This window comes from Cydia fagiglandana, chromosome 9, assembly GCF_963556715.1.
Source record: "Cydia fagiglandana chromosome 9, ilCydFagi1.1, whole genome shotgun sequence".
Taxonomy (NCBI): Eukaryota; Metazoa; Arthropoda; class Insecta; order Lepidoptera; family Tortricidae; genus Cydia; species Cydia fagiglandana.
In genome coordinates, this window is record NC_085940.1 from 16,803,557 (window position 1) to 16,831,494 (window position 27,938).

At 36.8% G+C, this 27,938-nt stretch overlaps 3 protein-coding genes across 3 annotated transcripts in view; 1 reads left to right on the top strand and 2 right to left on the bottom strand.

Annotated features, from left to right (window-relative positions):
- The window catches only part of LOC134667489 (adenylosuccinate lyase), a 382,878-nt gene that overhangs the window by 109,985 nt on the left and 244,955 nt on the right, over positions 1–27,938 (top strand). The gene's annotated exons all lie outside the window — the stretch shown is intronic.
- On the bottom strand, positions 1,815–6,751 carry LOC134667725 (uncharacterized). Its single transcript, XM_063525145.1, has 4 exons — positions 6,513–6,751; positions 5,201–5,373; positions 4,013–4,126; positions 1,815–1,946 (listed from the first exon to the last, which is right to left on the bottom strand). Exons 1-4 carry the CDS (start codon positions 6,580–6,582, stop codon positions 1,884–1,886), a joined length of 420 nt encoding a protein of 139 aa, XP_063381215.1. The 5' UTR covers positions 6,583–6,751; the 3' UTR covers positions 1,815–1,883.
- The window catches only part of LOC134667509 (probable aconitate hydratase, mitochondrial), a 30,258-nt gene continuing 29,297 nt past the window's right edge, over positions 26,978–27,938 (bottom strand). The window contains exon 16 of the mRNA XM_063524937.1: positions 26,978–27,782. Within this exon, the coding sequence (XP_063381007.1) occupies positions 27,639–27,782 (144 nt within the window). The 3' untranslated portion in view covers positions 26,978–27,638. The remainder of the gene's footprint in view (positions 27,783–27,938) is intronic.

The following is a 27,938-nucleotide window of genomic DNA, read 5'->3' on the forward strand; positions in this document are numbered from 1 at the left end:
ACCCAGGTCCGATCCCTGTGGAAGGGTTCCCATAAGGCTGGCTGCATTCCCCCTTTGGATGGCTTTTTAAGAATATTTTAATTTTAATTAAATAAATAAATAATTTCTTTATTAAGACAATACAGTCCACATTTGTTAATCATCTACTTATAAACTAGGTTAATTGTTCTTAGGTACATAAACTAAAATTATACAGGTAAACTTTAACCCCTTTACCGCATACGAAGCCATTTATGGCGGATATAATATTCAACTATATTGACAGCTATTAAAAACAAATAAAACTTTCATTTTTTTTAATTACCTGCAGTACGGGGTTAGTTTATATAATAAACATGCCCAGTATGGGGGTTTATTAGTGCGGACAATTTTAATTGCACACTTAACGTATATCAGGGATATTCTTCAGGGACTTCTGGCCGAAGGGTGTGGTGTTTCGGCGGTTCCGTGGGAATTTGCCAAATCCTACACCGGAACATGCGGCACAACTGAAAACCGCCGTGTCGCCGAAATAATTTTTTAGCTTGTAAGATTTTACTAATGTATGTATGCTAGTTTGTAAGGTATTGTATCTATGGGCGTTAGTTGCCTGATAATAAATTATATTTGATTTGATTTGATATGTTTTACCAACCCATACCTACGCTCCCACCTGGGGCTCGTTTCTCAAAAGCTTGTAACTTGTAATACAAGTGGAAGTCCTTTTATAACAAAAGCTGTCAAAAAGTGACTTCCGCTTGTATTACAAGTTACAAGCTTTTGAGAAACGGGCCCCAGTACTTATTTGGTGTAAATGTGTAATACGGTTGCCCGACCTACTTGATCAGCTGTTCGGCCATAGACAAAGCCAGAGACAATAGCACGGGGAGGGGCCTATGCTAAACTAATGCGCACACGCGTGTACGCAATATGCTAATCTGGGGATTAATGACGCCGGCGCAGGCGCCAAGGATATTTATGGGTACGTGTTTTGGAGGTATTCTTCGCAGTTCGCACCTTTGGTATGGTTTAAGGCACGTTTATGGTCACGTTTTTCAGTTAAGTAGCACTAATATTAATAATACATTGTGCAACGAGGGGGAGTAAGTGAAATATTGCAAACGAGAGTGTAGATTCACGACAGCCACTGGCTGGAGTGAATTGAAGACTCTAGAGACTCGGAGTTACATACAATGTTTTTCATCGCACTTGTGTAGAAAAAACTAAATTTTAAGCGAAATAGTTAATTCTTAAACACGAATGGAGCAAAGAAACAATGGCTTTTGTTTAACACTCATTAGGGTCTTAGGCGTAAAAACAATTTGGAAAAATTCATACTACATAATTAGGCCGTATTACTAATTTTAATGAATAATTTTCGCGGAGCCATAACTGCTCGCACGGGAGTACCCCCGGAAAAAATACACTCTCTGTGACTATAAAATCACAACAAAGAATCCCAGTTATAGAGGTTCGTTTTATCTCAGTAACAGGTAATTCAGTGCTAAAGTGTCGGGACCGCACCATGAGTCCCAGCTATAGAGGTTTCTCACTTATCCAGGTCCCTGCACTTAACCAGGATTCACTGTGTATCTGCCTCTCTATTGCTCTTGAATATTCAAGCGGTAGAGAGGCAGCTATAACAAAATTACAGTTTTCGATGTTCGCAGTATGGTTTATTTATGATTTTTTTACGCACCACAACTCACATCACAATAAAGAGGTTTTAAGTTTTCCTAATTGCCGATAACAAAACAAATTAATTTGAGATATTATATTTTATTTACAGAATAACTTATTATTATTACTTTTTAATAGATAGGCAGGTATTTTTTAACATATTAGCAAGTAATACTTTCATATTAATAAACAACTAATTCAACTAAAGCTATTTAAGTAGGTATTCAGTCAACCACCTCGTAGAAAACGTGTGCTTTTCTAACATCCGCCCCCTCCATGGTAATTGTCTGTAAATTAAAAATAAGTTAAAATTATGGTGCCTTTTAAACCCTTCAGTCCCACGGACGTGAAATTGAATTCGAAATTTAAAGTCTCTACACTGAGAGAAAAAACTAACAAAAACAAACTTAGAATTACAAAAATAAAACTTAATCCGGGGACAAGGAGAGTCAACTAATAGGAACAAATTGACTTTTGCAATTTCTATTAGTAGGATATACAACTTCTATTTTTGTAATTTGAAGTATGCGAGAGTAATTTCAGAAATTTGGTTTTGTTATTCCGAGAGGTGCTTTAGCAATATCGGAGGTGATGACGTCATGGGTGAAAACTAATCGTTTTGTAATTCTAAGAGTGCTTTTGCAATATCGGAGACGATGACGTCACAGGTTTTACTAAACTGTACTGCGATTCCAAGCTAGCTGTTGTTATTCTAGAGATAATGACTTCACAGGCAAAAACTAAACTGTTTGCAATTCCACCGCCCCTAGCACAGGTGCGCCGCGAGAGCATGTCGCGCGCGTGGTAGCTACCCGTCTCTATTTCTGTCTGTATGAATAAAATAGCAATTGGTAGTATATCTCTGTGCTAAAGAGGCACTATAAAAGCCTGTCGAAATATTCTACCCATTCCTTTCTTATTCATACAGTCAGAAAAAGACTAGTTAGTAGTTATTACGCGCGCAACATGCTCTCGCGGCGCACCTGTGGTAGGGAGGTTGGAATTGCAAACAGTTTATATTTACCTATGATGTCACTAGAATAACAACAGCTAGCTCGAAACAATATATTCCTGTAGACCCCAACTACACAGTAGGTCGCGGGTTAATATGTCCATGGCGCACAATATATCCTAAATTTATTATTTAACTTAAGTATATTTTAAACAAAAAAGGCACGAGACACGCCCGCCCGACATCCGACACAATACTAACTCTAACCAAATGAACGTAGCAAGTAGTAAATTTTACTAAAAGTACTAACATTCGTTTCGTTGTGTTGGAATTACAAAACTCGTTTAGTGATTGGTACAACAATGAACATAAAAACAACAAGTCTATCTACTAAATACCAGTAAACTTAGTAATGTCGCTATAGTAACAACTGAATTGTTATTTTAAATGGGGTAATGTTATTCCCGCGAACTCGTTTTTTAGATATTACAAAACTATGTAATTGAGACATTTACTAAAAACATAACTTGAAATCACAGATGATTTTTTCCAAAAATCGCAAACTTCACTAGTAAAATTCGGAGAACTTTAGTAGTAATGAAAATGGATTGTAACAAATACTGAACTTTGTTTAATGCTCCATTTACTAAAGTCTGTTTGTTGAAATTAGATTTAGGATTACTGAGCTGTTTGTAGAAATAAATAAATTTTACAGAAATAGTGAAAGTTCCATAATTATTACTAAAACTTCATTTTTTCCCCCAGTACAGAACTGTTTTTTAATTCCTGGTGATGATTTTTCTCTCAGTGTAGGTCGTTTCTTGGCTGACAAATTTCGATCCCTGGATCCATGGATCCAAAATACAAAACATAACCTTAGACTTTGTTTCCATTTCCTGACTAGAACCGAATCATTACAACTATTGAGCGCCAATGGGGTTCGCAAATTAATCGATTAAATAAAACTATAGTAAAATTCATTGGAGCTAATTTTTCAATCCCTTCATTAAATATTCATCATCATCATCATATCAGCCAGAGTTCCCCCAAAGAGTGCCACAATGACCGGTTGACCGGTCTTGCGCCACCCGCATCGAACGCATCATTAAATATTAATTACCAATTTACCAGACACAAATAGCTCACAGAAATTGTTGACGAGATTGACAAAGATTGAAATTGCCAGTCAAAAACTAGCTTAGAAAACTTGCCTAGAGTCGGACCAAGAAAAGTCTGCAGCGGATTTGATAGCCCACGCAGTGCAAGTGTCATTTATGCGTCATAATTTCATAGAAGTTTGACGTTTAAAATAACACGTGCACTGCGTGGGCTATCAAATCCGCTGCAGACTTTTCATGGACTGACTTTATGTAGATAATTAATATTAATAACTACAAGTACCATTACAGCTGATCGTTCGAAGAATTCCCTCTTGAAGTTTGCAATTGTTCCGTTCGGCTTTCTGATTCTTTGTTTCAGCACGTTGTCTCCTTCTAACGTGAAGGTCATGTATGCCTGCAAATCATGTAAAATACAGGGTGATTCAGGAGACGTAAGCAGGACTAAGACTGCGCCTTTTGTAAATTATAAGCAGCTGTTTCGTATCAGTATTAGTGAGATTAACGTTAATTTTCTACTCGTGTTGAAAAAAAATTAATAAATTTATTTACGACATGCATGGTCACCCTAAAATTAGAATACTAAACTACTGATATTCTGTGTCATATTGAATGTTATCACTGTCATCACGGTCTGGTTACTTTTGAAAACTCGTATCTCACTCAAGTTTGACAGTTTATTTCTTCGTAATCAAATGCTGTCATTATGGCTAAAGAGGTTTTATGGTTATTAATTGGGTCTTGTAGGGTAACCATGATTGTAGAGAATTAAATTTGCCCTCACCAAAAAGTTAAAAAAATAGGAAAAATTGTGGTTGTTTCACATAAATACGACGGTGATCGGTCAATTATCAGTTACTGAGTGTGCAGGATTAGTCCTGCTCACGTCTCATGAATCACCCTGTATAGTTGGTCAAGCAAATCTTGTCAGTAGAAAAAGGTGGCAGAAAAATGTAAGCACGAAGGGATTTCGTCTCATAAAAAATTTGAATTTCGCGCCTTTTTCTACTGATAAAATTTGCTTGACCATCTACATATATCTATTTTCTAACCGTCTTTTTTTGCTCTCAAGATTTTATAAATAATACTCAGAAAATTAAAGATTGAGAACAAAATCTACGTTACTTTGCTTATTAATATTTATCGGATACGATTTTTTATCTAAAGTTTTATAACATTGTACAATTTTATACAAATTAAAAACGGAATCTAATATAATACAACATTATTAAAATTGAAATTATATCTTCTGAGCAATATATTATAACATTATACGTTTGTATACGTATAATCAGTGTTGGCCGAAACGTTAATGCAATTGAAAATTCTTGACCATTAACCAGTACAAGTTGAATCGTCAACTGTAACCGTCCGTTACCGTTCAAGGTTCAATTTGTAATATGGTTAATGGTCAATTGCAATTAACGTTCGGCCAACACTGCGTATCAGTCGTATACGTTACATTACTTACCCCTTTAACACCGTCAACTCTCCTGACCTCCTGTTCCACACCCAGCGGGAATATATATTTCAAGTGACCATTATCCGTCTGGACCTCCAGTTTTAAGGTCTGTGCGTCCAACATGGTGTAGCACCACGTAGGCGCGTTCGAGCACAGCATCTTCTTATACTGTTCAGGAGCATCTAAAAAAATATGGATGTCTGTAAAGTCTGCTTACCCTCCTAAGGCCCAGCCATACAAATGAAAAGCCCAAAATTTGCCACTGAAATTTGAACATATAGTGCAGGGAATAGAGTTGATATTTATTTTTTAGAAAATTTAACGATACAATAGAAGAAATGCAACTCTGTTCCAATTGAATATGGTTTAAATTTCATCGACCTGAAGAAGTACTATATGTAGGACACTGGGCCTTAGGAGGTTACGGACGAAAATTTTGCGTGATAACCTGCCGGATTCGAACTTTAAGATACGTCAATTAATAGATCTGGAAACGATATGGATTAGATGTGTCAGTGTCAAAAGTGACGTATTTGTTTGAAGAAATGTCACATTTGACACTGACATATCTAATCCATATCGTTTCTAGAATCTATTAGTTGACGTATCTTAAAGTTAGAATCGGGCCGAACGTCATAAGAAAACATTACCATTACATTATGTAACGTTACTATGGAGATTTGTCCACAACGTTACCATGGAGATCCGTCCACAACGTGACACTTTTTCGTGCATGCTACCGGTGTTCATTGATTTATAAGACGTTGTCACGTCAAAATGGTACTTAACAGTTATTTTGTGCAACAAGAGAGCAAAGTATATTGTTGCTTCGAGTGCTATAAACCATGATTCATGACTTTCATGAGCAAGCGAAATACCTATTCTATAAGTAGAATCAGGTACACCAGAGAGCCTACCGCGGACTATAAGTACTCTTGCATATTAGAGCGATAGAGAGGCAGATAAAAACGATTTTCGTTTTTTCGATAGTGCCTCAGATTTCACCTCAGCAGTTCTTGACAGACATATGTATTATTACTATTATTAGAGGGATAATTCCAGTTTAGGATTGGAAGCTAACTCGATATCGAGCTCAAGAGAGACCCGAAATCCCGGTGTCGATGAATTCAGGAATCTGTTCTCGGAATTTCGAGATAAATATTTATACTTGCACAAAAATAAAATTGTCCACAAAACTACGAAACTTACATTAGGTATTAAAATTCACACGTGACGAAAAACAGTTACAAGTATATATACAAACACTTCGCTCGCATATTATTTACAAGTAGCATATCTTGGATTAAAATATACGACTCACTTGATTCTTTAAAAAAATCGTCTAAATTTGAACCACCAGTTCTTCTGAATTTTTTTCCAGAAAACGACATATTCGTTAAACATTTACTATAAATATATTGTCATTTAATATAAAGATGACCACTTGATATCCGAAAACGATACCGAATGGGATGATAACCGGTATTATGTGTTTCGCTGTTCTTGCTATGTTGTGATAAGATTGGAAGGAAAATGCGCAGTCACGATTCGCAAGCAAATATGAAGGCCTTATTTACTTTTGTGTTTATGTCATATGACGTGTGTACCTGGGTCATTTTGTATTTTGTTGTAATTTTTAGGGTTCCGTACCCAAAGGGTAAAACGGGACCCTATTACTAAGACTTCGCTGTCCGTCCGTCCGTTCGTCCGTCTGTCACCAGGCTGTATCTCACGAACCGTGATAGCTAGACAGTTGAAATTTTCACAGATGATGTATTTCTGTTGCCGCTATAACAACAAATACTAAAAACAGAATAAAATAAAGATTTAAATGGGGCTCCCATACAACAAACGTGATTTATGACCAAAGTTAAGCAACGTCGGGATTGGTCAGTACTTGGATGGGTGACCGTTTTCTTTTTGCATTTTTTTCCGTTTTTTTTTTTTGCTTTATGGTACGGAACCCTTCGTGCGCGAGTCGGACTCGCACTTGCCCGGTTTTTTTTTTAATCTAATTCTAATACGTACCTTTAAACGAGTAATTTTTTTTCGGGGATCTCGGAAACGGCTCTAACGCATTCGATGCGTCACGATTATTTAGCAGTGGCGCTAGTGTGCACGTTGATGGGCTCTTAAGATTTTCAGGGTTGAAAAATCGATCTAGCTAGGTCTTATCTCTGGGAAAACACGAATTTTTGAGTTCTTATATATTTTCCGAGCAAAGCTCGGTCTCCCAGATATTAATACAAGTCTGCCCCATATAATGTCATACCTAAAGGTCAAATAATTCAAAATCAAAGGATATTGAAGATTGTCAAATTGTGAAAAAACTGAGGATTGGATTGGAGGCTCCCTGATTAAGAACAAAGACATTATATAACCTTGTATTAGATGAATAAAATCTAAGAAAAAAAACGTGCCCCGGAAATCAAGAAAAAGTCATTCTCGGATAAATGGCGCACACACCTTTGGCCTATCATATTGGTCGGCTAGATGGCGTGATGACCGGGTAAAAATGATATAAAATTATGAAATCATTTATCCATATATACACATTTTTTTGATAATTGTATACGTGTTTATTTTGAGTTTTAGTCGTGTGTCGATAGATGGCAGTAATTTTACGGTGACTACAAAATTTACTATGACAGGACCCCTCTATACTATCTATTCTCTATGTTAAGAAGAATGGTTCAAAATGAGATATGTCACAGTCAGTGATTGTGTCAGTGTCGGTAACTACCAAAACTGAAATGTTGGCCGAAAAGTTATCTACTATTACGCAATTACCTATCTAGATAATCTATTAACTAGTTACAGTTTTTGCAAGTTGTTTTGACGTCATCCCGGTAATGAGAGATATTGACAACTGAGTGGCATTTTTTTGTTTATCTATTAAAACTTTACCTATACTTAATAAGAATTTGACATAAAATGTCTACTATAATGATACCAGCTGATACTGATACCGTAGGTACTGTATATGTTTATCAAGTTATTAAAATAGTTTTCTTTATTCTTTCTTCGTAATCTAAATAAGGATCCCTAAAAACTTGGACTTTATCAATTGTAATCGCAGATAGTATCTCGGTAGATCAATGCAGTCTGCATGCCAGATACCTGGTTATTGTCACTGCTTGTCACGGTGGCGGTGCTGAATTGGGCCAATACAGACTGGTAAACAACATAATACTTTATATTATATGTATAGGTTCGGTATATACCTATATTTGACAGTAACAATAAATAATAATAATTTGCTTTCGCTATACAGCGCGGGAACGCTGCCTGCGTGATGGGCACCTTACCGAGGGGCCTAGGTAGGTAGGGATTTTTGTTTTTAAGTTACCTAGTTATGTTTTGTTTTATTTAAGTATCCAATAAAACGAAATTAATAACTAGCTTAAATCTAAAATAGGCCCCTGAGGCATTGTACCAAGGATGCTGGCGGCATTTCCCCGCTGTATCGCAATAATTCTCCTAATATTTTTTGTATAGAAATTCTAGTCTGTTACACTTAAGTTACTGAAATAAAGTTATAGTGAAATATAATTTATTTTATAAAAGACACTGACATATTTTAAACAATCGACGCCTCTAGGTAGAAAATATATTTTTTATGACAAATTTACATGTTTAACAAGCACGTGAGTTACAATTCATGTAAATATTCAGTTAGTCTATCTAGTACACAGTGTAGACACTTTTACAGTGAGACAGTTTGACAGTGTAGGCTAAAATTCTATGCCAGGTACAAATATTAAATTTTTACACAATTTATGACAAAATAACGCGAAGTCATAACTTCGATCATGATCGAGAAGTGGCTATCGTTGTGCATGCAAAACATGAGGATTTTCCATTTTTAGGGTTCCGTAGCCAAATGGCAAAACACGGAACCCTTATAGATTCGTCATGTCTGTCTGTCTGTCTGTCTGTCTGTCCGTCCGTATGTCACAGCCACTTTTTTCCGAAACTATAAGCATTATACTGTTGAAACTTGGCAAGTAGATGTATTTTGCGAACCGCATTAAGATTTTCATTTCAAAATAGAAAAAAAAAACAGAAAATTTTTAGGGTTCCCCATACATTGAACTGAAACTCAAAAATTCTTTTTTCATCAAACTCATACGTGTGGGGTATCTATGGATAGGTCTTCAAAAATGATATTGAGGTTTCTAATATCATTTTCTTCTAAACTGAATAGTTTGCGCGAGAGACACTTCCAAAGTGGTAAAATGAGTGTCCCCCCCCCCCCCCCCCTTTTAACTTCTAAAGTAAGAGAATGATAAAACTAAAAAAAATATATGATGTACATTACCATGCAAACTTCCACCGAAAATTGGTTTGAACAAGATTTGGCAAGTAGTTTTATTTTAATACGTCATAAACCGTAAACCGCAATTTTATTATGTTACTTGCTGTTACGGAACCCTTCATGGGCGAGTCCGACTCGCACTTGGCCGCTTTTTAATCGAACGATTGGTTTGAAATAAAAATACCTACCTTCGAATGACGATACAACAAGCAGGGGTATTGTGAAGTAATCGCGCAATTCCGTTATAAATACTGGTATTTACGAAACGTAATTTAATTCAATACGAGAACACAATAAAATGAAGTTAAATACCTAAAGGTATTCGTGTCAATCCTATGTACGGTCAGCAAATAATTAACTATTTGGATTTTAATAGTTTTCTTTTATTTAAAAAATCTAAATTAATTTGAAATAGCACATCTTTGTATCGAGACCTAATTAACTTTTATTCGGTGCAATGTTAAGCTAATATGTGACGTCCCACCGGTAAAGGTACCTTATGGCGGTTGGCGCTTACGCTATTATTAACGTCGCTCCAGTATTATTGCGGCGCTACGCGACGTAAGCGCCAGCCGCCATAAGGTACCTTTTGCCGTAGAATGTCACATATCATATTTTAAGGCGATAGTCACTCATTAACGTGAGCTTATTTTCATAAATAAAAATTAGTTTTAATGCCTAGTCTTTAAAATTAGCACAGCCGCAATTTTAAGTTTTAAAAGCGATAGTTGTACGTTTATATTGCCCTGAGTGTAAAATCGTAAATCAAACAGTAGGTGGCACATATAAACCTTTAAGTGCGGATTTTATTTTTATTTTCGTCCTTAAATAAACTATTCTGGTCGCAATCGACTGCAGGTCGCACGAATATGCAAATATGTTGCAAAACCCGCGGTAATATGTCGTATCTACATACGAGTATGATATTGTTTATGTCCACATACCTAAATGTAACTTGTCTAAAACACTAGTGTGTTGCAATGGAAGTAGTCCAGTTTAGTAACTATACTTGTTTCCTTAACACAGGACATTCACGCACGCTTGAGACACGTCATATAACTATTTTCATACTTACATTCTATCCCTACAGACATTCGCAATTTAGCAGGTATTACAAAGTCCAACTAAAATACTAATTTAATAAATCGCTAATCGCTGAATTGAGGTTCAAATTTCATCGATAGGCTAAGCTACTTTACCCTAATACAGTTCTCGATTTGTTATCGATTTTAGAGACACCCAGTTTATGACATTATGATAAGATAAATATCTAACCAAATACTCTAAGTTATCTTTATCGCTAAAGTAATCCACTTTTAGTTTCTTCTTCAGAATTGACAACAACGACATACTATCAAAATGAATCATGCAATGGTGACACCACACTTTGCTTAGGGCAAAATACGTAATGCGTGGTAATGCTCACCTCACCCTTTCATCAGTTTCGACGCTAAAATACATACTTACAATTGGTAACAAAATCTCGTTTGATATTAACTTTATTACAGCGTACTTGGATCTAATATTAAATCGCTATCTGGACTTTGAGTGATTTGATAGACATGCGTTCTGCATTGACTTTAAGTAGCTTAATGAACCATTAGACTGTAAAGTAGTAGTTAATCATAGCATTTGTCTATAGACTGGTAATGCAAAGATGGCTGGAAGCTAATATGAGTTCATGTTAGACTTAACAGAGTTACGTAAATGCAATGACTTATCATTGAAACATTTCGTTTGGCCAAGCCTTAACTGAAATAGATTACGAATAGATATGTAAGTGTAACAAGCACTTTAATACGTTCATGCAAATGTTAACGATATATTCTGCATTTTGTCAATTTTATCTAGAATCGCAGTCGGTTCAAGCGGATGCAATTTTGTTAAATAATTTAATGTGTTGATTCGTAACTATGTCATTATTTTGTTGATACCCACTAATAACTTAACATTTTTATTAGAAAAAAAGTAAAGACATAAAAAATCGAATAATTACTATACGAACCGTTGTACTCACTGAATGAAAAAACATATATTTGATAAAGAAAATACTTACATTGGATACAATATTAAAACTAAAGTGAAAACTAGAAATAAAATAAAAATACAAACTATAAAATATACTTACCTACAAAAAACCAAACTATAAAAAGAACACCCCGTCCAACAGGTCGGACTGCGGCATGGACCCCATGACACTGGCGGCGTTACCCCTCTGATTGTAAATATTGTACTCACTTAAATACCTACTGATTGTAAATATTCAAAACCATAATACAATTTTTCAGGCTTTAAATTTTGACCTCCTGAGTGACTCATGTCATGCTCTCGTATTTTAATTGCCAATAATTTCGTATTTTTGTAAAGGCTGAGCCCTAACCTACTCCCCTGGGCCACACCACGACCTTTCTCAAGGAATCTCGGCGAACCACTTTCAAAAACCACTCCGTTTTAAACTTTAAAATGTATCAATCGATACGTAACTGTAATTTATTAAATGACAGTGGCAGTTTAGACAATAAAGTCGACATCAATATGATAATGATGCTTTAAATGGTAGTTATAGAATGGTAAAACAAATCTTGTCAGTAGAAAAAGGCGCGAAATTCATATTTTCTATGAGACGATATCCCTTCGCGCCTACATTTTTCAAATTTGACGCCTTTTTCTACTGACAAGATTTGTTTGACCATCTATAACTACCATTTAAAGCATCATTATCATATTGATGTCGACTTTATTGTCCAAACTAAATAAATAAATAAATAGATGTGATATTAAATGAAAAGTGTCCAAGCCCTCCATGGCCGAGGCTGGATTCGAAACGTCTACAATTTCCTCGACTAACGCGTTGTTGCAATTTCCTATGTTTTTTTTTTAATACGAGACTGGAAGATTTGAGCTGAAATCGGGCGGATAATTTTGTGATCATTTTCGTGTTTCATTTTGACTAGACCGGCAGGACAAGTTTCTTACACTAGGTTAACACTTTATTTTAGGAATGAGTCAAGTGTAACTTAACAATACGGTAAGAATGCTATTGTTGAATCATTGGGAAATGTTTAACAGGATGTCTGTAATACCAGCTAAGTGGCCAAAAACAGTGGGTTTCGGTTGTTACATTTATTTAGTGACTCATGATTGAGTTGTTACATGTTTCCTCTGTCTGCCTTGAAACGAAACAAATACATTGCTTATATTCAAAGGTGTATGTTAAGTCCCCAAACCGCATTGGGCTAGCGTGGGGACTATAGCCCAAGCCCTCTCGCGCATGAGAGGAGAGGCCAGTGCCCAGCAGTGGGACGTATATAGGGTGATTTTTTATATCATACCTACATGTAATTAAATTTGTAATGTGGTACATATATTTATTTTACGTATATCTTGGCCCAGGCTACTTTACCGCACTAGTGAGGTAATTAACACTTTACGTGCCTATGTCAAAAAATTAAAAAAAGCCATATGCATTGTAAAATGTTGTACAATAAAATGTTGTGAAACAAGAAATAATATACAATACCCAGGTATCATGCAATAAGTAGGTAAGTGTAATTTTATATACGAGTATATAAATAGAAACTTAGTTACAATTTTCCGAATGGAAAGCTAGTTAGCATTTTCTGCAGAGTTTTTCTCACAACAACACCCTACCATTATGGAGTTAGGATTCTCAACAATGGCTATTATTCTAGTCATCATTATTATTCTAAATCGTTATTTAAATTTCCCATCCCATATACCTTACGTTTAGCGGCTGTGACTTTTGAAATAGTTGGATAACTCACATTGATAGTGTAAATGGAGCGTTGTGCAAAAAACAGATGTCTCGGCCGGTTTAAGACGGCTAGACTGAACGCCTAAGTGACGGTTAAGTATCCCAGCAAAATAAAATATATAATATCTTGTTCAACCAGACCGCGAAAATCGAAAATCGTAAATCCATTCATTACTATTATTTACTTATTCTTGTCTATCTCAAGAATACGCAAGAGTGGTGGATGGGCAAATAATTTTCAATTTAAAAGTACATACTTATATATATATAGGTACATTTTATTGCGGTAGCCCCTCGGTAGGTACCTGTTTATTCAGAGGGTCAAATTAATTTTCGTTGTATTGTTTTTTTTTGTCTCCAAAAATGTGACGGAGTGGAGCTATTTTAAATTTTCTCAAGATAATTATAATCTACAGCTAGAAAGACATTCAATAGCACTCAACTTTATTTTATTTATATTTAAAAATATTAAAATAGAAGCGTTACAGAGAGGTCATAAAGAAGACAACGAAAATAATTTTGACACACGAACCTATTTACGTATAACTTGAGCCATGTCCACGATCAATAAATTTGCGTGTTTCCGTTCCAATTACCTACGAGCTTTTTAAAGCTTCAAGGTATACTCTGGCAAGCCAACTTTGTCAGTAGAAAAAGACGCATAATTCAAAATTTGTACGGGAAATCGAGTTTGTCTCCTTTTTCTACTGAAAATGCTTTCGCGACACTTTTTCGCATGTTGTCTTGCATAGGTGATTTGAGTCTGTTCGCATCTTGCAACTGTAAAAAAATTACTATTCGATTTTGGATTCAATAGCAAGTAGGAGTAGGTAGGTACTTACATATCAATTTGTGACATAATTAATTAGCATAGTATCTTTGTCGTGTTTGTATTCAATTATAATTGATGATTATATTACAATATTGATTGGGCCCACCAAAGGGGTTATCTGGAGAAATCGCGGCGCGCTCATTCTTTCTTCCGTGGGAGAAATACATTTTTTGAGAGTAAGTAATTATTAATGCCTATTTACATATATCTTAACTAACTTTTATTGAGTTTAATCATCATCACTTTCCGTTTTAATGTGACATTGTATTACTTAATAACGTGTATACAACTCTTTGTTCAATTACATTTACCACAATATATAACTGGCCACTAAAATTTGATAGCCGTCAATTTAAAAATAAAAAACTTTATTTTTTTAGTAAGCACTTCTTGAGTTTTTCGTCTATGACAGCCAGTAATCGCTGTTATCAGTCTAACTATATACAAAAATAGTCCAAAGAGGTAACTACAAAAATACTATGTTATATGTAGGTACGTAAAATATAATCTGTCAAGCCGTTTCCGTAAGTAGAAAAAACGGCAAATTAAAAATGTTGGCGCGATTACCGTCCCATAGAAAATTTGAATTTCGCGCCTTTTCTACTGACAAACTTGTTTGACTAGCTATAATTTTTTTTGTATAAACTGCCAAGTCAAAATAGCTCCAACTCCATCGTCAAACTAGTTTTAATCAATGGCCATTCATCTTCTGCGTACGTATTTACCTTGAACGATATTTTGTTTGTTTTATCTATGCAGAATCGGTCCTAATACATCACGTTTTGTCACTTTTAAAACATATATTATTCAGATAATGAATATAAAAAACCGAGTACACAAAACAGTTTGAAATGCCATTTATATAAATTATTTACAATCATTACATCTCATAACAATTACAATTAGCTCCAAGACTAATACTTGACGAGTTAATTCCGGTCTCCAATGTTTTTAATTTGTACGAAAATACTAAAATGACTAGGTACTTATATGCAGGTACTCGTACTACTCGTATGCCTACAAGATTTGAGGAGTTCCCTCGATTCCTCATGGTTCTATCGACATAAATGGATTTTGACAGAAATGAGAACAATCTGTAAGTCTACATTTCAATCTCTTTTTTTCAAATGGTTGATGAATTCGGAGTTCTGAGATTACTTTTTATTTACGGGACTTACTTATATATAATTACGGGATTGAATTTTAAAGGCAACATAACGCAGAAACTTTTAACTTCCAGGGATTTAAAACATTAAGTATATGAAAGGACACCAACTAATTAGTAAAGTAAATAAGAGAACCCTAGAGTCACCGCTACCGGCTCTCACGTTTCAATGGGTTCATTACCATGTTACATATAAAGTACCTATTACATGTTTGTATCCGATACAATAACACACCACCTTTGGTTCCCACGGCGTGTGCGTACTGACGCGCACACTAACATTGAAAAATGGAATATCATTGCACACTTGTCAGAAATACGACCTGAAAGCAAATAGCTGGTTTGTTAGTGCACACCGTTGTATGGGGACCTTGCACCTTGCACAAGTTCGACGCAGCGGAGCTTCACTTGGAGCAACATTTCTCTAAAACTGTACCTATTAGGGCATGTAATATATCATTTTCGGAAAAACCATGCACTTTCTAACAAAAAAAAATAATAAAGTAGAAAAGACTAAAAAACGTATTTTAGTTTTTTTTATTATTACCATTTCTTTTAAAGTGTAGCAGGAATCTGAAAACAAAAAATACAGTTGTAAAGCTACACTTATTACGTTTAAAAAATATATAGTTTTTTTTTATTGTACAAATCTGTTGATAAATGGGAGATAAAAAATAATATTCAGCGTGGGTCAGAGTGATCTCATATTAAGGTGGGAAAGTTACTTGTAATTTGTTCTACAATCTTTATTTTAGTTTTTCGTAAATAACTCGTAAACGGTAGCCCACAGCAAAAAAATATCTTTTACAAAAAATAATCTGTTTCAGATTTCTTAGATTAGATTAGGTTAAGTAGTTGATTAATTTGTATGTAATTTTATTGCAGTGCCCTTATAGGGTTGTGTTAAAACATACATACATACATACATATAATCACGCCTATTTCCCGGAGGGGTAGGCAGAGACCACGGATTTCCACTTGCTACGATCCTGACATACCTCTTTCGCTTTCTTCACATTCATAACATTCCTCATACACGCTCGCCGGTTTAGGGTGCTCTTGACCCGGCCTTTCTTCTTTCCCTTTCCCCTATATTGTGTTGAAATATAATATAATAATCATAAGATCGTTTTGTACCCACAAAGCAATGATTAAATGAATACGAATATGACTTTTGTAGCTAACTGTACAAGACGGATGTAGGTAGGCGGGACCTTGAGAAGAAATCCTTAAGCAAAATTCGGTCGGCGAAATACAATGCGTATTTAGCGAACTACGAATATTTAAACCGAACTGTGACTAATCGGGACAACCCTATCAGAGGTTAACATGATTTAAATTAACGATAAAGGCCACTGTTTATTGGTACGAAGTAAATAACGTTTCCTTACTATTATACGAATAACTAAGCAGTAACTCTGGAGCCGTCAGGCCTCTCTGCCACAGATGGCAAGAGACCTGACGGCTGCATCACTCTTGTGCCCTGGAGCCTTGGCCGCCCTTTAGCGTGGGACGCTACCTGCGTCGATACGCTAGCACCGTCCCACGTTGAGGGATCGGCCCGGAAGCCCGGGACTGCCGCGGATCAGGCCCAGACACTGAAGCGCCGCAAATACGCGTTCCTAACGGACCATTACGATTTTGCAGCGCTCGCCATTGAAACACTGGGCCCATGGTCGACCGACACCAAACAGTTAATAAAGGAAGTTTCGGCCATATTGATAGGTGTCTCGGGCGACCATAGGGCGGGCTCCTTCTTCGCTCAAAGATTAAGTTTGGCGGTTCAAAGGGGCAACGCCGCCAGCATTCTAGGGTCCATTCCAGAAGCGGGCAGCTTAGAAGAGATATTTTACCTATATTTAATATCTAGTTTTAGGTTTTGTGTTAGTATTATTTTAACATTGTTGTATCTCTTCTTTGTCCTCGCCTTGTCCCATTTCAGTTGGGGTCGGCTCTCCTAATCAATCTTCGCCAGGCCATTCTATCCTGGGTCGTCTGTGGATCTAATTGGGCTGACTCTAGATCTTGGTTTATTTTAGATGTCCACGTGTCTCGGGGCCTGCCTCGTCCTCTCGGTCCGGTTTCAATGTCAAGCACTGTTCTCGTCATGTGCTCTTTTGGGCGTCTCATTACATGGCCGTACCACCTCAATCTCGACTCACATATTTTCTCCTGAATTGGTCTTACTCGGAAGGTACCGCGTATGTACTCGTTTCTTACTTTGTCGAGCAGAGTAACGCCTCCTGACCATCGCAGCATTTTCATTTCTGCTACGTGCAGTTGATCTTCGTGCTTCTTTTTAAGGGGCCAACATTCAGCACCATATAGCAAGGCTGGTCTGACCGCAGTCTTGTAGACTTTTCCCTTTACCGGAATAGGCATCTTGGGGTCGCATAATATGCCTGTAAGTTCTCTCCACTTTATCCATCCGGTACTGATGCGGTTCGAGACGTCGGGTTCTATGGTTCCATCGATTCATCATCCATTATATAGAGGCTTATTATAAAGTTATCTACATACTAAGCAGTAGGTATTTAAAACACTATTCAAAGTAATTGAAAACAATTTACGACCAAACGCACAAAAATATCAAATTGCCACATCGTAATTGATTCGGTCAAATTGTGTGTTTTGAAAAACAAATTATAGCGAGCTTGAAATGAATGTAGTATGATACCTTTGGTGCTTTACGCACACTAGTGGCCCATCCCCTCCCCCTGACGCATCCCCCCCCCCCCCTTTAGCATGAAATATGTCCCGGTTGACGGTTTTTTTTTAATTTCTGAGAAAAGTTACTAGGAAACTATTAGTCTATTACTAGAAGAATGTTACTCTATATACTTATCTGTTTTATAAGACTGTTTGTTTCTTAATAAATTAAAAAAAAAAGTATTAAAATTAGGAAAAAAGTGCGTAAAGAGAAGAGTCGTGGAATGTATGGGGCCCAATACATTCCACGACTTCTCTTTCCGAACAGACTCTACCTTTTTTTAGAGCTCCACATAAAACTTTTCGCGGAGCTCTTAGAGATCACTTCGGTCTTGTTTGGGAATAAATCAATCAAATTCTAGCACATCTCCAACTCTGAGAAAAAAAAATACCTACTATATTCTGTATCTTTAAGTATTTAAATAAAACTAAACAAATAATTTGTACATTTTCGGGTAGTTATAACATTTATTGGTTAACCAACCAAATACAAAACCGCCTGGATCTGTCATTGAACGACCTGACTTTAACCTACATTATTTGATCGTGTAATGTTTTCTACCCTCAATTGGCTTAAGGAGCCATTTGAGGGGAGATTTTGTTTACTTTCATTTAAATACCTAAAAATACAGACTACCTATTGCCATACAACGTGGCAATGCTGCCAGCCTTCTGGGCACGCTGCCAATAGACGGCGATTTGGGACAAATTTTCTATTTATAGTTTATTTATAGTTTATTTTTAAGCTTAGTTTTTAATTTTAGTTTGTATGACTACCTATAGATATTCGTAGTTTTCAAAGCACTTAGTTTACTCGTTTCTCTTGGCAAAAAAAATTGCAACATCTGTCATTGTTTAATCTGACCCCTGCCTGTCACAGAGTCTATTAACGAGGATTAAAAACCATTACCCCTATTAGATAAGTTGGTTATTACGAAACTAACTGGCCCGCACGTGTGGGATTGAATTGCAATTCATTAAAATAAATCGCATATCGTGCATATATTTGAGAACTATTAAGTCCATCGTATTCGTATTTAAAACAGGCTACAGTCCACATTTGTTAGTCTGTTACTTATAAACTAGATTAATTGTACTTATATACATAGGCTCTATCCTCTTCCTATGGGTCCTATGAGCCCGATTCGGATTATGAAATAGACATCTATTAGACATCTTTTAGACATCACCAAGATACGATAACGATATGTTTAAGATCTAACCTGTCAAATTTGACATTTGCGCGATTCTGGAGATACTCTTGAACGATTTCCACAGGATATGACTTAGGCACTGGTCCCACCGCGAGCTAGTAAGCTATGAGCTATCGGCTATAAACACGAAGAAAAGATAGGCACTCCCGTGTAAATAAAAGACACGGCGATATTTATAGTTACCCGCCCAGCGGTGAGCTATAAATATCGCCGTGTCTCTTTTATTTACACGGGAGTGCCTATCTTTTCTTCGTGTTTATAGCCGATAGCTCATAGCTTACTAGCTCGCGGTGGGACCAGTGCCTTAGAGATCTAATTCACATCTAATAGATATCTTACTCTATCTAACGTAAAAGTGACATTGTTTGCCCGAATTGCGCTGCAAAAGAGAACTAGTTGATATCTAAACTATAACGTATCTAGAATGGATCTAGTACGTGTCGTCTCTTGTGAATATCTTGAAGTTCGAATACGGCAGTATGTCTATGTCAGGCCCACGGAAGTACCTGTTTTATATTCTGTGACCCTGGTCAGCCCATTGATCCGAAAACTACTGGACCATTCTTAAAAGGGAAGTATTACTACATTTTCTACATACAAAGATAATGTTTTTCCACATCTAAATATTTTCCATTCTCCATTACTTTTAGTACGTTATTGATACAATGAAAATCTAGGTGTATTACAGTCCGTTTTTTTTAGCATTAGAAAGAACTTCGCAGAAGTAAGCTTGTGGTTCCAAATCCGGCACTTTTAGCGGTAATAATTTGAAGTAAATTATATGTATTGACCATGCTACATTAGATAATTCAATAATTATTAACAATTAAAGAGCCTGATAAAAACTGCACGCTTGCTTCTGTGGAGTTCTTTCGAATGCTAAAAAAACGAACTATAGGTTTTCCTTTTTTTAAATTTGCTAAAATGTTTTTAAGCGAAACTTATAAACCTAGAATATATTATGCTGAAGCGAAAGACATCAAAATCAAAGTGATTTGTTAAGATTTAGTTAGTGGATGGAAACCTTTCTTCGGAAATAGAAATTGTATGAAAAAGTATCTATAGTAGTGTACCCTATGATGGGCGTGGAACCAGTAATGGGACAAAAAACCACAAATCCTGTAAAATAAGTGTCTAAAAGTAGTTTATAAACACTGCCTGTATATTATCATAAATAAGAGTCCTAGAGCTGTTTCAGTTTGAATTTTTATTAAATTTGGTTGTTTTTTAAGAAATTGGCGTCAACCCAAAAGTTGTCGTGTCACTGAAAAAAAATACCACTACGAATTCTTAACAACTTCGCTAAGAGAGGTGAGTTAATTTATTAAATTTTAATTAATTAATACTTGATGAAAACTAAAATGTGTTTTGTTAATTGCATTTACCATGAGATAAGGTATTCAACATACTATGTTGTGAGTCCACAGATGTAAAAAAATAGTGGTATTTGGCCCAATCCCATTATAGGAGCTGTAAAACTGCATACCTCCTATAATGGGAAATTTACATAATGATGCTTGCCATGCCATCATTTCATGTTTAAACAATACAGAAGTAAAATGTAGTTACGAAATATGTCAACCAGGAGGTATGCTCGGACTTCGGATAAATTAATATCGTTTTTTAGTGTGGGTCAAATCTTGGTAGCCGAGTTTGAGCCACTTTCCCGTTTTCCGATTGAGTTGAAATTTTGTATTCGTAATTAAATATGCAAATCGGATGATAATGCAATATTATGATAACATGGACCAGATCTGATGACCTATTTCAATATTTTATACTGATAGAGCAGTGTCCATTACTGGGGGGCCCATTACTGGAGCTTTGGTGTCCATGACTGGAGAAAAATAGCATAGTTTTAATTTGTTAAGTATGTGGAAACTCATTGCAGTATCTTTGATACAACACGCCTGAAACATGAAAGACGGGTAGGACTTTCATCTTTCAATACGCTAAGCGGTAGACCATTCACATGTATTAGGGAAATATCACAAATACTCCAAATTCCCTCTTAAATGTCCCATGACTGGTGCTGTTACTATACCTACCTATTGTCAGTAGCAATACTAGCTATTGTTCCCTCTTAGAACCATAACGCTTACGTATCAAAAACTTTTCAAAAATGCCTGTCCCTTAATACATTATGTAGGTATAGGTATAGTCAGCCAAGAAAGTGGTCTACCACTTTCTTGGCTTACCGTACCTATGTGTGGTAAAATGGTTCCTAGATTCATGTGTTCTTGAGTCGTTCTGGTACTCAACTACGAGCTATCGTATTTCTAAGAACATAGACCGAGCGAATAAGAAATATCCATTATAATAATTGGTCTATAATCTGGAGATATTGAAATGCGCACTTAGGTTAATCCGAAGATATAAAGACAGCACTGACTCTGATTCGCTTGCTGATTTTACTCTATTTCCATATGGTTATGGAGGCGAATAGGGGAATTTTCTGCAATACTCGAGCGTGGCAGTTTAAGATATGAGAGATACCTTAGACCTAATAGAACAACCTTGTATTAAAGTATTTAGCTCTATATGTAGTGACGCGCGCCTAGGATAGACGATCAGATTAGTAAAAAAAAATGGATGGTCTGAAATACTCGAGCGCGTCAGATTAAGATATTGGGGGTTGATTTTAGTGTTTAAAGACTAAATTTAACTAATCTGACGATAAGTCCTTGACGCCGCCGAGTTATAGGGTCGCGAACTTGTAAAAAAAAAAACGTTAATCCGGCATTCTCGAGCGCGATTTTTTATTTTTTTATTTTGAAGAATATAATCTAAAACTTACTAAAAATACAAAATCTGCCGGTTTCCGCATGACCGGAAGTGTGGAGGAGCCATTTCGTCTTCCTAAGAACGCGTTGCGGCATATAAGTCGCGAACGATACATTTTACAAAAAAAAAGTTTAAATAAACAAAAAAGGTAATTTTATTTTACACAAAAAAGGTCTCTTTACATTTTTGTCCAAAGTTAAAACTTTTTGACTTGAAGCATCATAAAATCGGTCAGATTAAGAGAACCCACCAACATTTTTGTCAGATTAAAAAAATATGCTTTCAGGATACCGAGATAAACCTCCCCTATGAAAATCTGACGCGCTCGAGTATTTCAAAAAAACTTTATTTTTTTGCATTTTCAAAAATTCATCGTAACTTATCGTCACGCCGAAATCGTCAGTTTTTTTAAAGGAAGCTTCCTTGGGGCCTACTTAACACCCCTTCCGAAAATCTGACGCGCTCGAGTAATTTCTTTTTTTTTGCATTTTTGACTACTTTATATGCCTACCCCCACCACGCAAACCGGCAGATTAGTATACCGTTGTTATCAGAGGCACTCGGGGCATACGTAGTATGAATATCTGACGCGCTCGAGAATGCCCAAGTAACTGTTTTTTTTTAACATTTTTGAAAAACCGTACACGCCAAACCCACCGCTAAAATGGTTTTTGCCATACGAGCTTTTCTTTTCGAAATTATTTTATCTTTCGATTTTGATAGGTCTCGACGGCGCCGTTGAATTACGCCATTTAGCTACCTCGCCTCCCTAACTAATACATTAACTAGATATCTACCTGGTAATACACGGTATGTGACTCGATTAAAATAAAATGTATGTTTATAGAACACCTAAGACACAATGTGACCGAAAACTTATGCCGAAAACAGTCAAAACGCGCCCAAAAAGTATACCTATTACGACTCCGGGAATACGAGTCTTATCAAGTTTTTTTTGTCTTGATGGCATATTTCTTAGGTGGGCTAATTCTGCTTATTAATATTTTTATGCTGAATAGATATTTCTTTTAGTATGTATGTACTCTATTTCGATAGATATACCTACAGTCGACGTCAATGTAAACATTTAAATGTTTACCCTTTTGCACCTCAAATACACTTTGTAATAAGGCAAAAAATATATATATTTGTATCTTTTGACGTCGTCTGTAGGTCCAGTAGGTACCTGTAATTTAATTACACTTTGTGAATAGGTAAGTAAAATTATTTGCGGTGGTAAATATAAGAAGCGGTAGCTGTAGGTAACTCAAACTCCAACCTTGCCTGGCATACCTTTTATATTAAGATAACTTCTGTTTAGTCGCAATTACTGTATAAGCAAATTGTTGACAGCAAAATTTAATAATAACACAAGTCCACTTAAGTCCTGCCATGTTACATGTCGCAAGCGAGCCCTAGCACTAGTTTATTAAGTAATCCTGTCCCACATGCAGGCTACTGCGTGTCCAATTAAATATGATTTATATGACAAATCTGAGCCGTGAAATTCAGATTTAATCCAGGACCTGGATTTGTGAACGGCCTAACAGTGTACAGTCAACAAAGTCAGCATTAATAGTGGGTGAAACAACGCGCCATAAATATCTGCCACACTCGAATACGTTTCCAAATATGTAGTAACATGTCAATAGTAGGTATCTGCCATAGTCTAATTGTTCTACATATAGAAATTTAATTTTGTTAAGCTATTACTTATATACTGTCCTTCATATCTTCATCCACTCTTTATTCTCTTAAACTCTCTTCTGGTGTTGCGGGTGTCCATGGGCGGCGGTAATCGCTTACCACCAGGTGATCCGTCTGCTCGTTTGCCTCCTATTTCATAAAAAAAAACTACCTACTAGTTGCTCACTCAGCTGTAAACCTGTCACCGAGGACCTCCGTGGCTCAGGGCTATTTAATTTAAAAAAAAAACCAATCACTTAATCGACTAAAATCCACATAAGTACCTATTGTCGAACTTGCTCACAAAATTAGACTTTTTTGATTTGGCTGAGAAATTCGACTTTTACAGTTTTCTCTAGTCTAAACCATACAAAAGCATTTTTACCCAGGCTGAAATGAAGACGCTTCTCGCTCGCTCGGTCAATGATTGAAAGATATGATATGATGTATGTCAAAATCGAGCCGTGAAATTATCAGTCTAGAATAGTCTAGATCCAGGACCTGCTTTGCGATAGACCTGACACCTGACAGTGTATCTAGGTAGCGTGATAGTAATTTGTGACGTGCAATTAATCGTGTTGCTATCTAGGTGATAAATCTATTGGTGTCCAATATGTATATGGCACTACCTACGTATAACGCAAAGTCACGTATGTTGAGCACTAGAATCTTAGAGGATATAACCAAACGGAGACGCCTTGTCTGTAATTTTCGGTACAAAACCGTCTGCCGATTTCTGTTGTTGTCTTTCCCATATGAAGAGTCGTGGAATGTATTGGGCCCCATACGTTCCACGATTCTTCCCTTTCCGCACAGACTATTTAATATTAACAAATTAATAACTTATAGGTACCTATTATCTTTTGCTAATGGCATTCAGTCCAAAATGATCTGCAATGCATTATCGGGTCAATATCAACGGTCAATACCGGTCGACCTCACTACACTAATGTGAATTGTAGCTGTTTATGATATAATCGATACCTTGTTTGTCATGTAATATGTATATGTACCTAGTATATAAACTTTTCTGTGGCATTTTGGAATGACGTTTATGCCCTAGTTTTTAAGGTACTAGGTACCAAGTTATACCTCTTTCATACATGCGACCGATATTTGGACGAGTAATGGTTAATTTATCAAGTGCGTCCAGGTCTTGAGCCACAAAACGCCTTTGATAATATATTCGTAATAACCCCGTAATTTAACCCTTAAGGCCCAAACAGGCTGACAAATTTTAACATGCAATTTATGTATATCATTTATGAATGTAAGTGATATGTATAAAGTGTATAAACACACCTACATGAACTCCAATCTCAAAATACCTCCAATATCCAGTCGGCTAAATTGAACCCATTGACGTATTTATCTAAGGACCGGCACTACGGGTACTAAAAATGGTACTTGTTCAGCGGTGTTACTCACGAATTCCAGCCAATCGTGCAGTCTAACGCAACTAGTTGCGACCAATAGCGCGCGTCATGCGAACTCATCAACCAATGCGCGCGTGATGCGAACTCATCAACCAATCGCGTTGTCACACCGTTGTATTAGCCCCTGTCATGCCTCATTATTATTGCCAGTCCCTAGATATCTATGTCAATGATTGAACCATTTCTCCAAACCGCGTTACAACGCCTACACGTGGCCCGCGCACGTTAGTTTCGCAAGCGACGCACGAGTTGATCGTATCGCAGGCGCCAGCAAGGTTAGACCGTGACCCTGTGGGCTAGAAAAGTTGTGGCCAAATCCTCCAACGGGTTATTAAAGCTATCCTTTTCAGGACACTGCTGAGAGGGACAGAGCAAGTTATATGTTTCCCTATACCTCAGCACCGAGATAGCAGAAAGTTTCCGAAGAAAGGATAAATCTAATAATCCCTTCAAGAAGTATTAAGTACATACGTGACGTCCCACGGGTAAAGGTACCTTATGGCGGTTAGCGCTTACGCTATTATTAACGCCGCTCCAATATTATTGCGGCGCTATGCGACGTAAGCGCCAGCCGCCATAAGGTACCTTTTACCGTGGAACGTCACATATTTTCAAAACTCATAACCCCCACATATGGGGAAATTTGGGTCATGCAAAAGCAGAAAAAAAGTAAAGCTTTTTTAGTTGTCACCCAGATCTCGACGAAAACCAGTATCGCAGAGATTTACAAAATAGAAACACGTAATAAATAAATTTACGGAAATACAAAATAGAGACCGTGCGTATTGGAGGGTCTGCCATCTCGTGACCTGAATCGAAAGCGAAAACAATTCACGCTTCTAAGCAGTTGCTGCCCTTACACATAGAAGTAGCATCCTATAGAAGTGGTGTGCGCGTGCCTCCGTGAGGGACAAAACATACGCAATGCGACAATATTAAAAACACGTTTTAACATTCCTGACAATATACCAAAAACAATCTACATAATTCGGTCGGGTTATTTGTTGCCCACCATAGCCCATACTAACAAAAAGGTGGGGAACAAACAAAAAGTGAGACTGTGACAAGGACAAGCAATAGTACCGCTTTCTCTGCTACTCCTACTGAAAGTTCTATAAGTGTATCTCGTTCGGTCATTTGGCCCCTCCCCCATGTCTTCTCTATATTATTGTACCTCAATGCCCTTACACGTCTCGTTGGCTCTATTTCTCATAGTAGGGTCTGACATCTAGTGGTTTAAATCTAAAAATGGAAACTTGACATAATGCTTCGCGCCAATGAATAGGAGGCTCCTGTGCTGCCATCTACAGTTCATGCACGAACCTTAATCATAACCCATTTTGTGGACCAGAGATGTGGGACTACCAGCCTTATGCTCTTTAAGTCATTCCCAGAGAAAAGGGAGAATTAATCGCAGGTAAGCTGCGCGTGAGTTGATCGTATCGCGCGACTTATCTATCGCGGCGCCGAGGTCGTAGGCCGTGACCTTGGTGTGCAAGCTAGAAAAGTTGCAAATCCTAATTGCTTTGAAATATGAAATATTATCAAATAGATACAGTGGCGGATTGGCAGTCTGCTGCCCTAGGCCTCAGGCCCTGTAGCCGCCCCTTTCTCAGGTCCCATCATATTGACTACATTTTGAGTTATTTCTTGTTATCATCAGCGAATTTTTTGTCTTAATTTGCCTGAGCCTGCAATGAGCATGATTTATGTGTGTTACTTTTTTCGTATCACATGAAGGTACTGAAGCCTTCAATTTGCATATGCGAAGGAACTTTCTTAGGTACCGTACCATTTTGCACACAAACATGCCATAGACCACAAATATCCTAAAAATTGGTAACAAATGAGAAAAACAACAATTAGGTAATACGTAACTTTATTCATCGATTTGGTAAATATTATTTACATAAATAAAAAAAAACATTACTTAATTGATTTAAAATAATACATTCAAAGAAAATAAGACGTTCAGCTTAAATTCTAAATTCATCTATTTGTACTAAGCTAAGTATAAGATTCATCACTGCCGCATATTGTCCAAAACTTGAGAATGGAAATACTACTAGAATAAAATTCTAGATGGTAACGGTAACCATACATAAACCTATACTTCGTTCAAATACCACGCTGACACGAAGTGTACTGTATTTATTAAACTAAATCAAAGCGTTGTCAACCCTAGTGTTGTTTCACTGGTGCGGTCATTGACCTGCGCCACAGAATAAATAAGAGTACCAGGGTAAAGTTCACTGTAACAACGCGTCTATTACGACATTATATGTCCGCAAGCGCGAGCAGGCATCCGTTCCGTAGCGATGCGCGGCAACTACTACTGCTAAACACCATAATTGGTGGGCCGCATGTACTTGTAGCGACGCGTCGAAATCGCGGACTGAGGCACGCCTGCCTGCGCGTTACAGGTCGCTTCATAGTATTTTTTGTAGGTATTTAAAATTATTAATTGTACCAGCGTGGTTTTCGTATGATCTCGGCTACTAGCTACCTAGGTCGTGTTGATTTGGTGTTCACTTCTTGCCAGCGGCGATTTCCTTCATCCTGTTGAGTGCGGAGCCGGCCCTGAACCATGCGATCTGTTGTTCGTTCAGCGAGTGGTTCAGCTTGATGCGCTCGGTCTTGCCGTCTTTGTGCTTGATCTCGCATTCCACTTGCTGTAGAAGAAAGTGGATATTAATGTTCGTTGAGGCCTAAAAATTCTATATAAAACTTCTCGAAATATTTCTACTTAATATGTATAAAAAATAGCTATTTTGGAAACATTCCGTCGGGACATCCGTATATAGACAAAAGTATGCATGATATGCTTA

Excerpts from the sequence above, each read along its gene's own strand:
- LOC134667725 (XM_063525145.1), bottom strand. The coding sequence starts at position 6,582 with ATGTCGTTTTCTGGAAAAAAATTCAGAAGAACTGGTGGTTCAAATTTA. Across the intron at positions 5,374-6,512 it reads CGATTTTTTTAAAGAATCAA|ATGCTCCTGAACAGTATAAG; the intron begins GTGAGTCGTATA and ends ATATTTTTTTAG. Across the intron at positions 1,947-4,012 it reads TCGAACGATCAGCTGTAATG|ACAATTACCATGGAGGGGGC; the intron begins GTACTTGTAGTT and ends TTTAATTTACAG.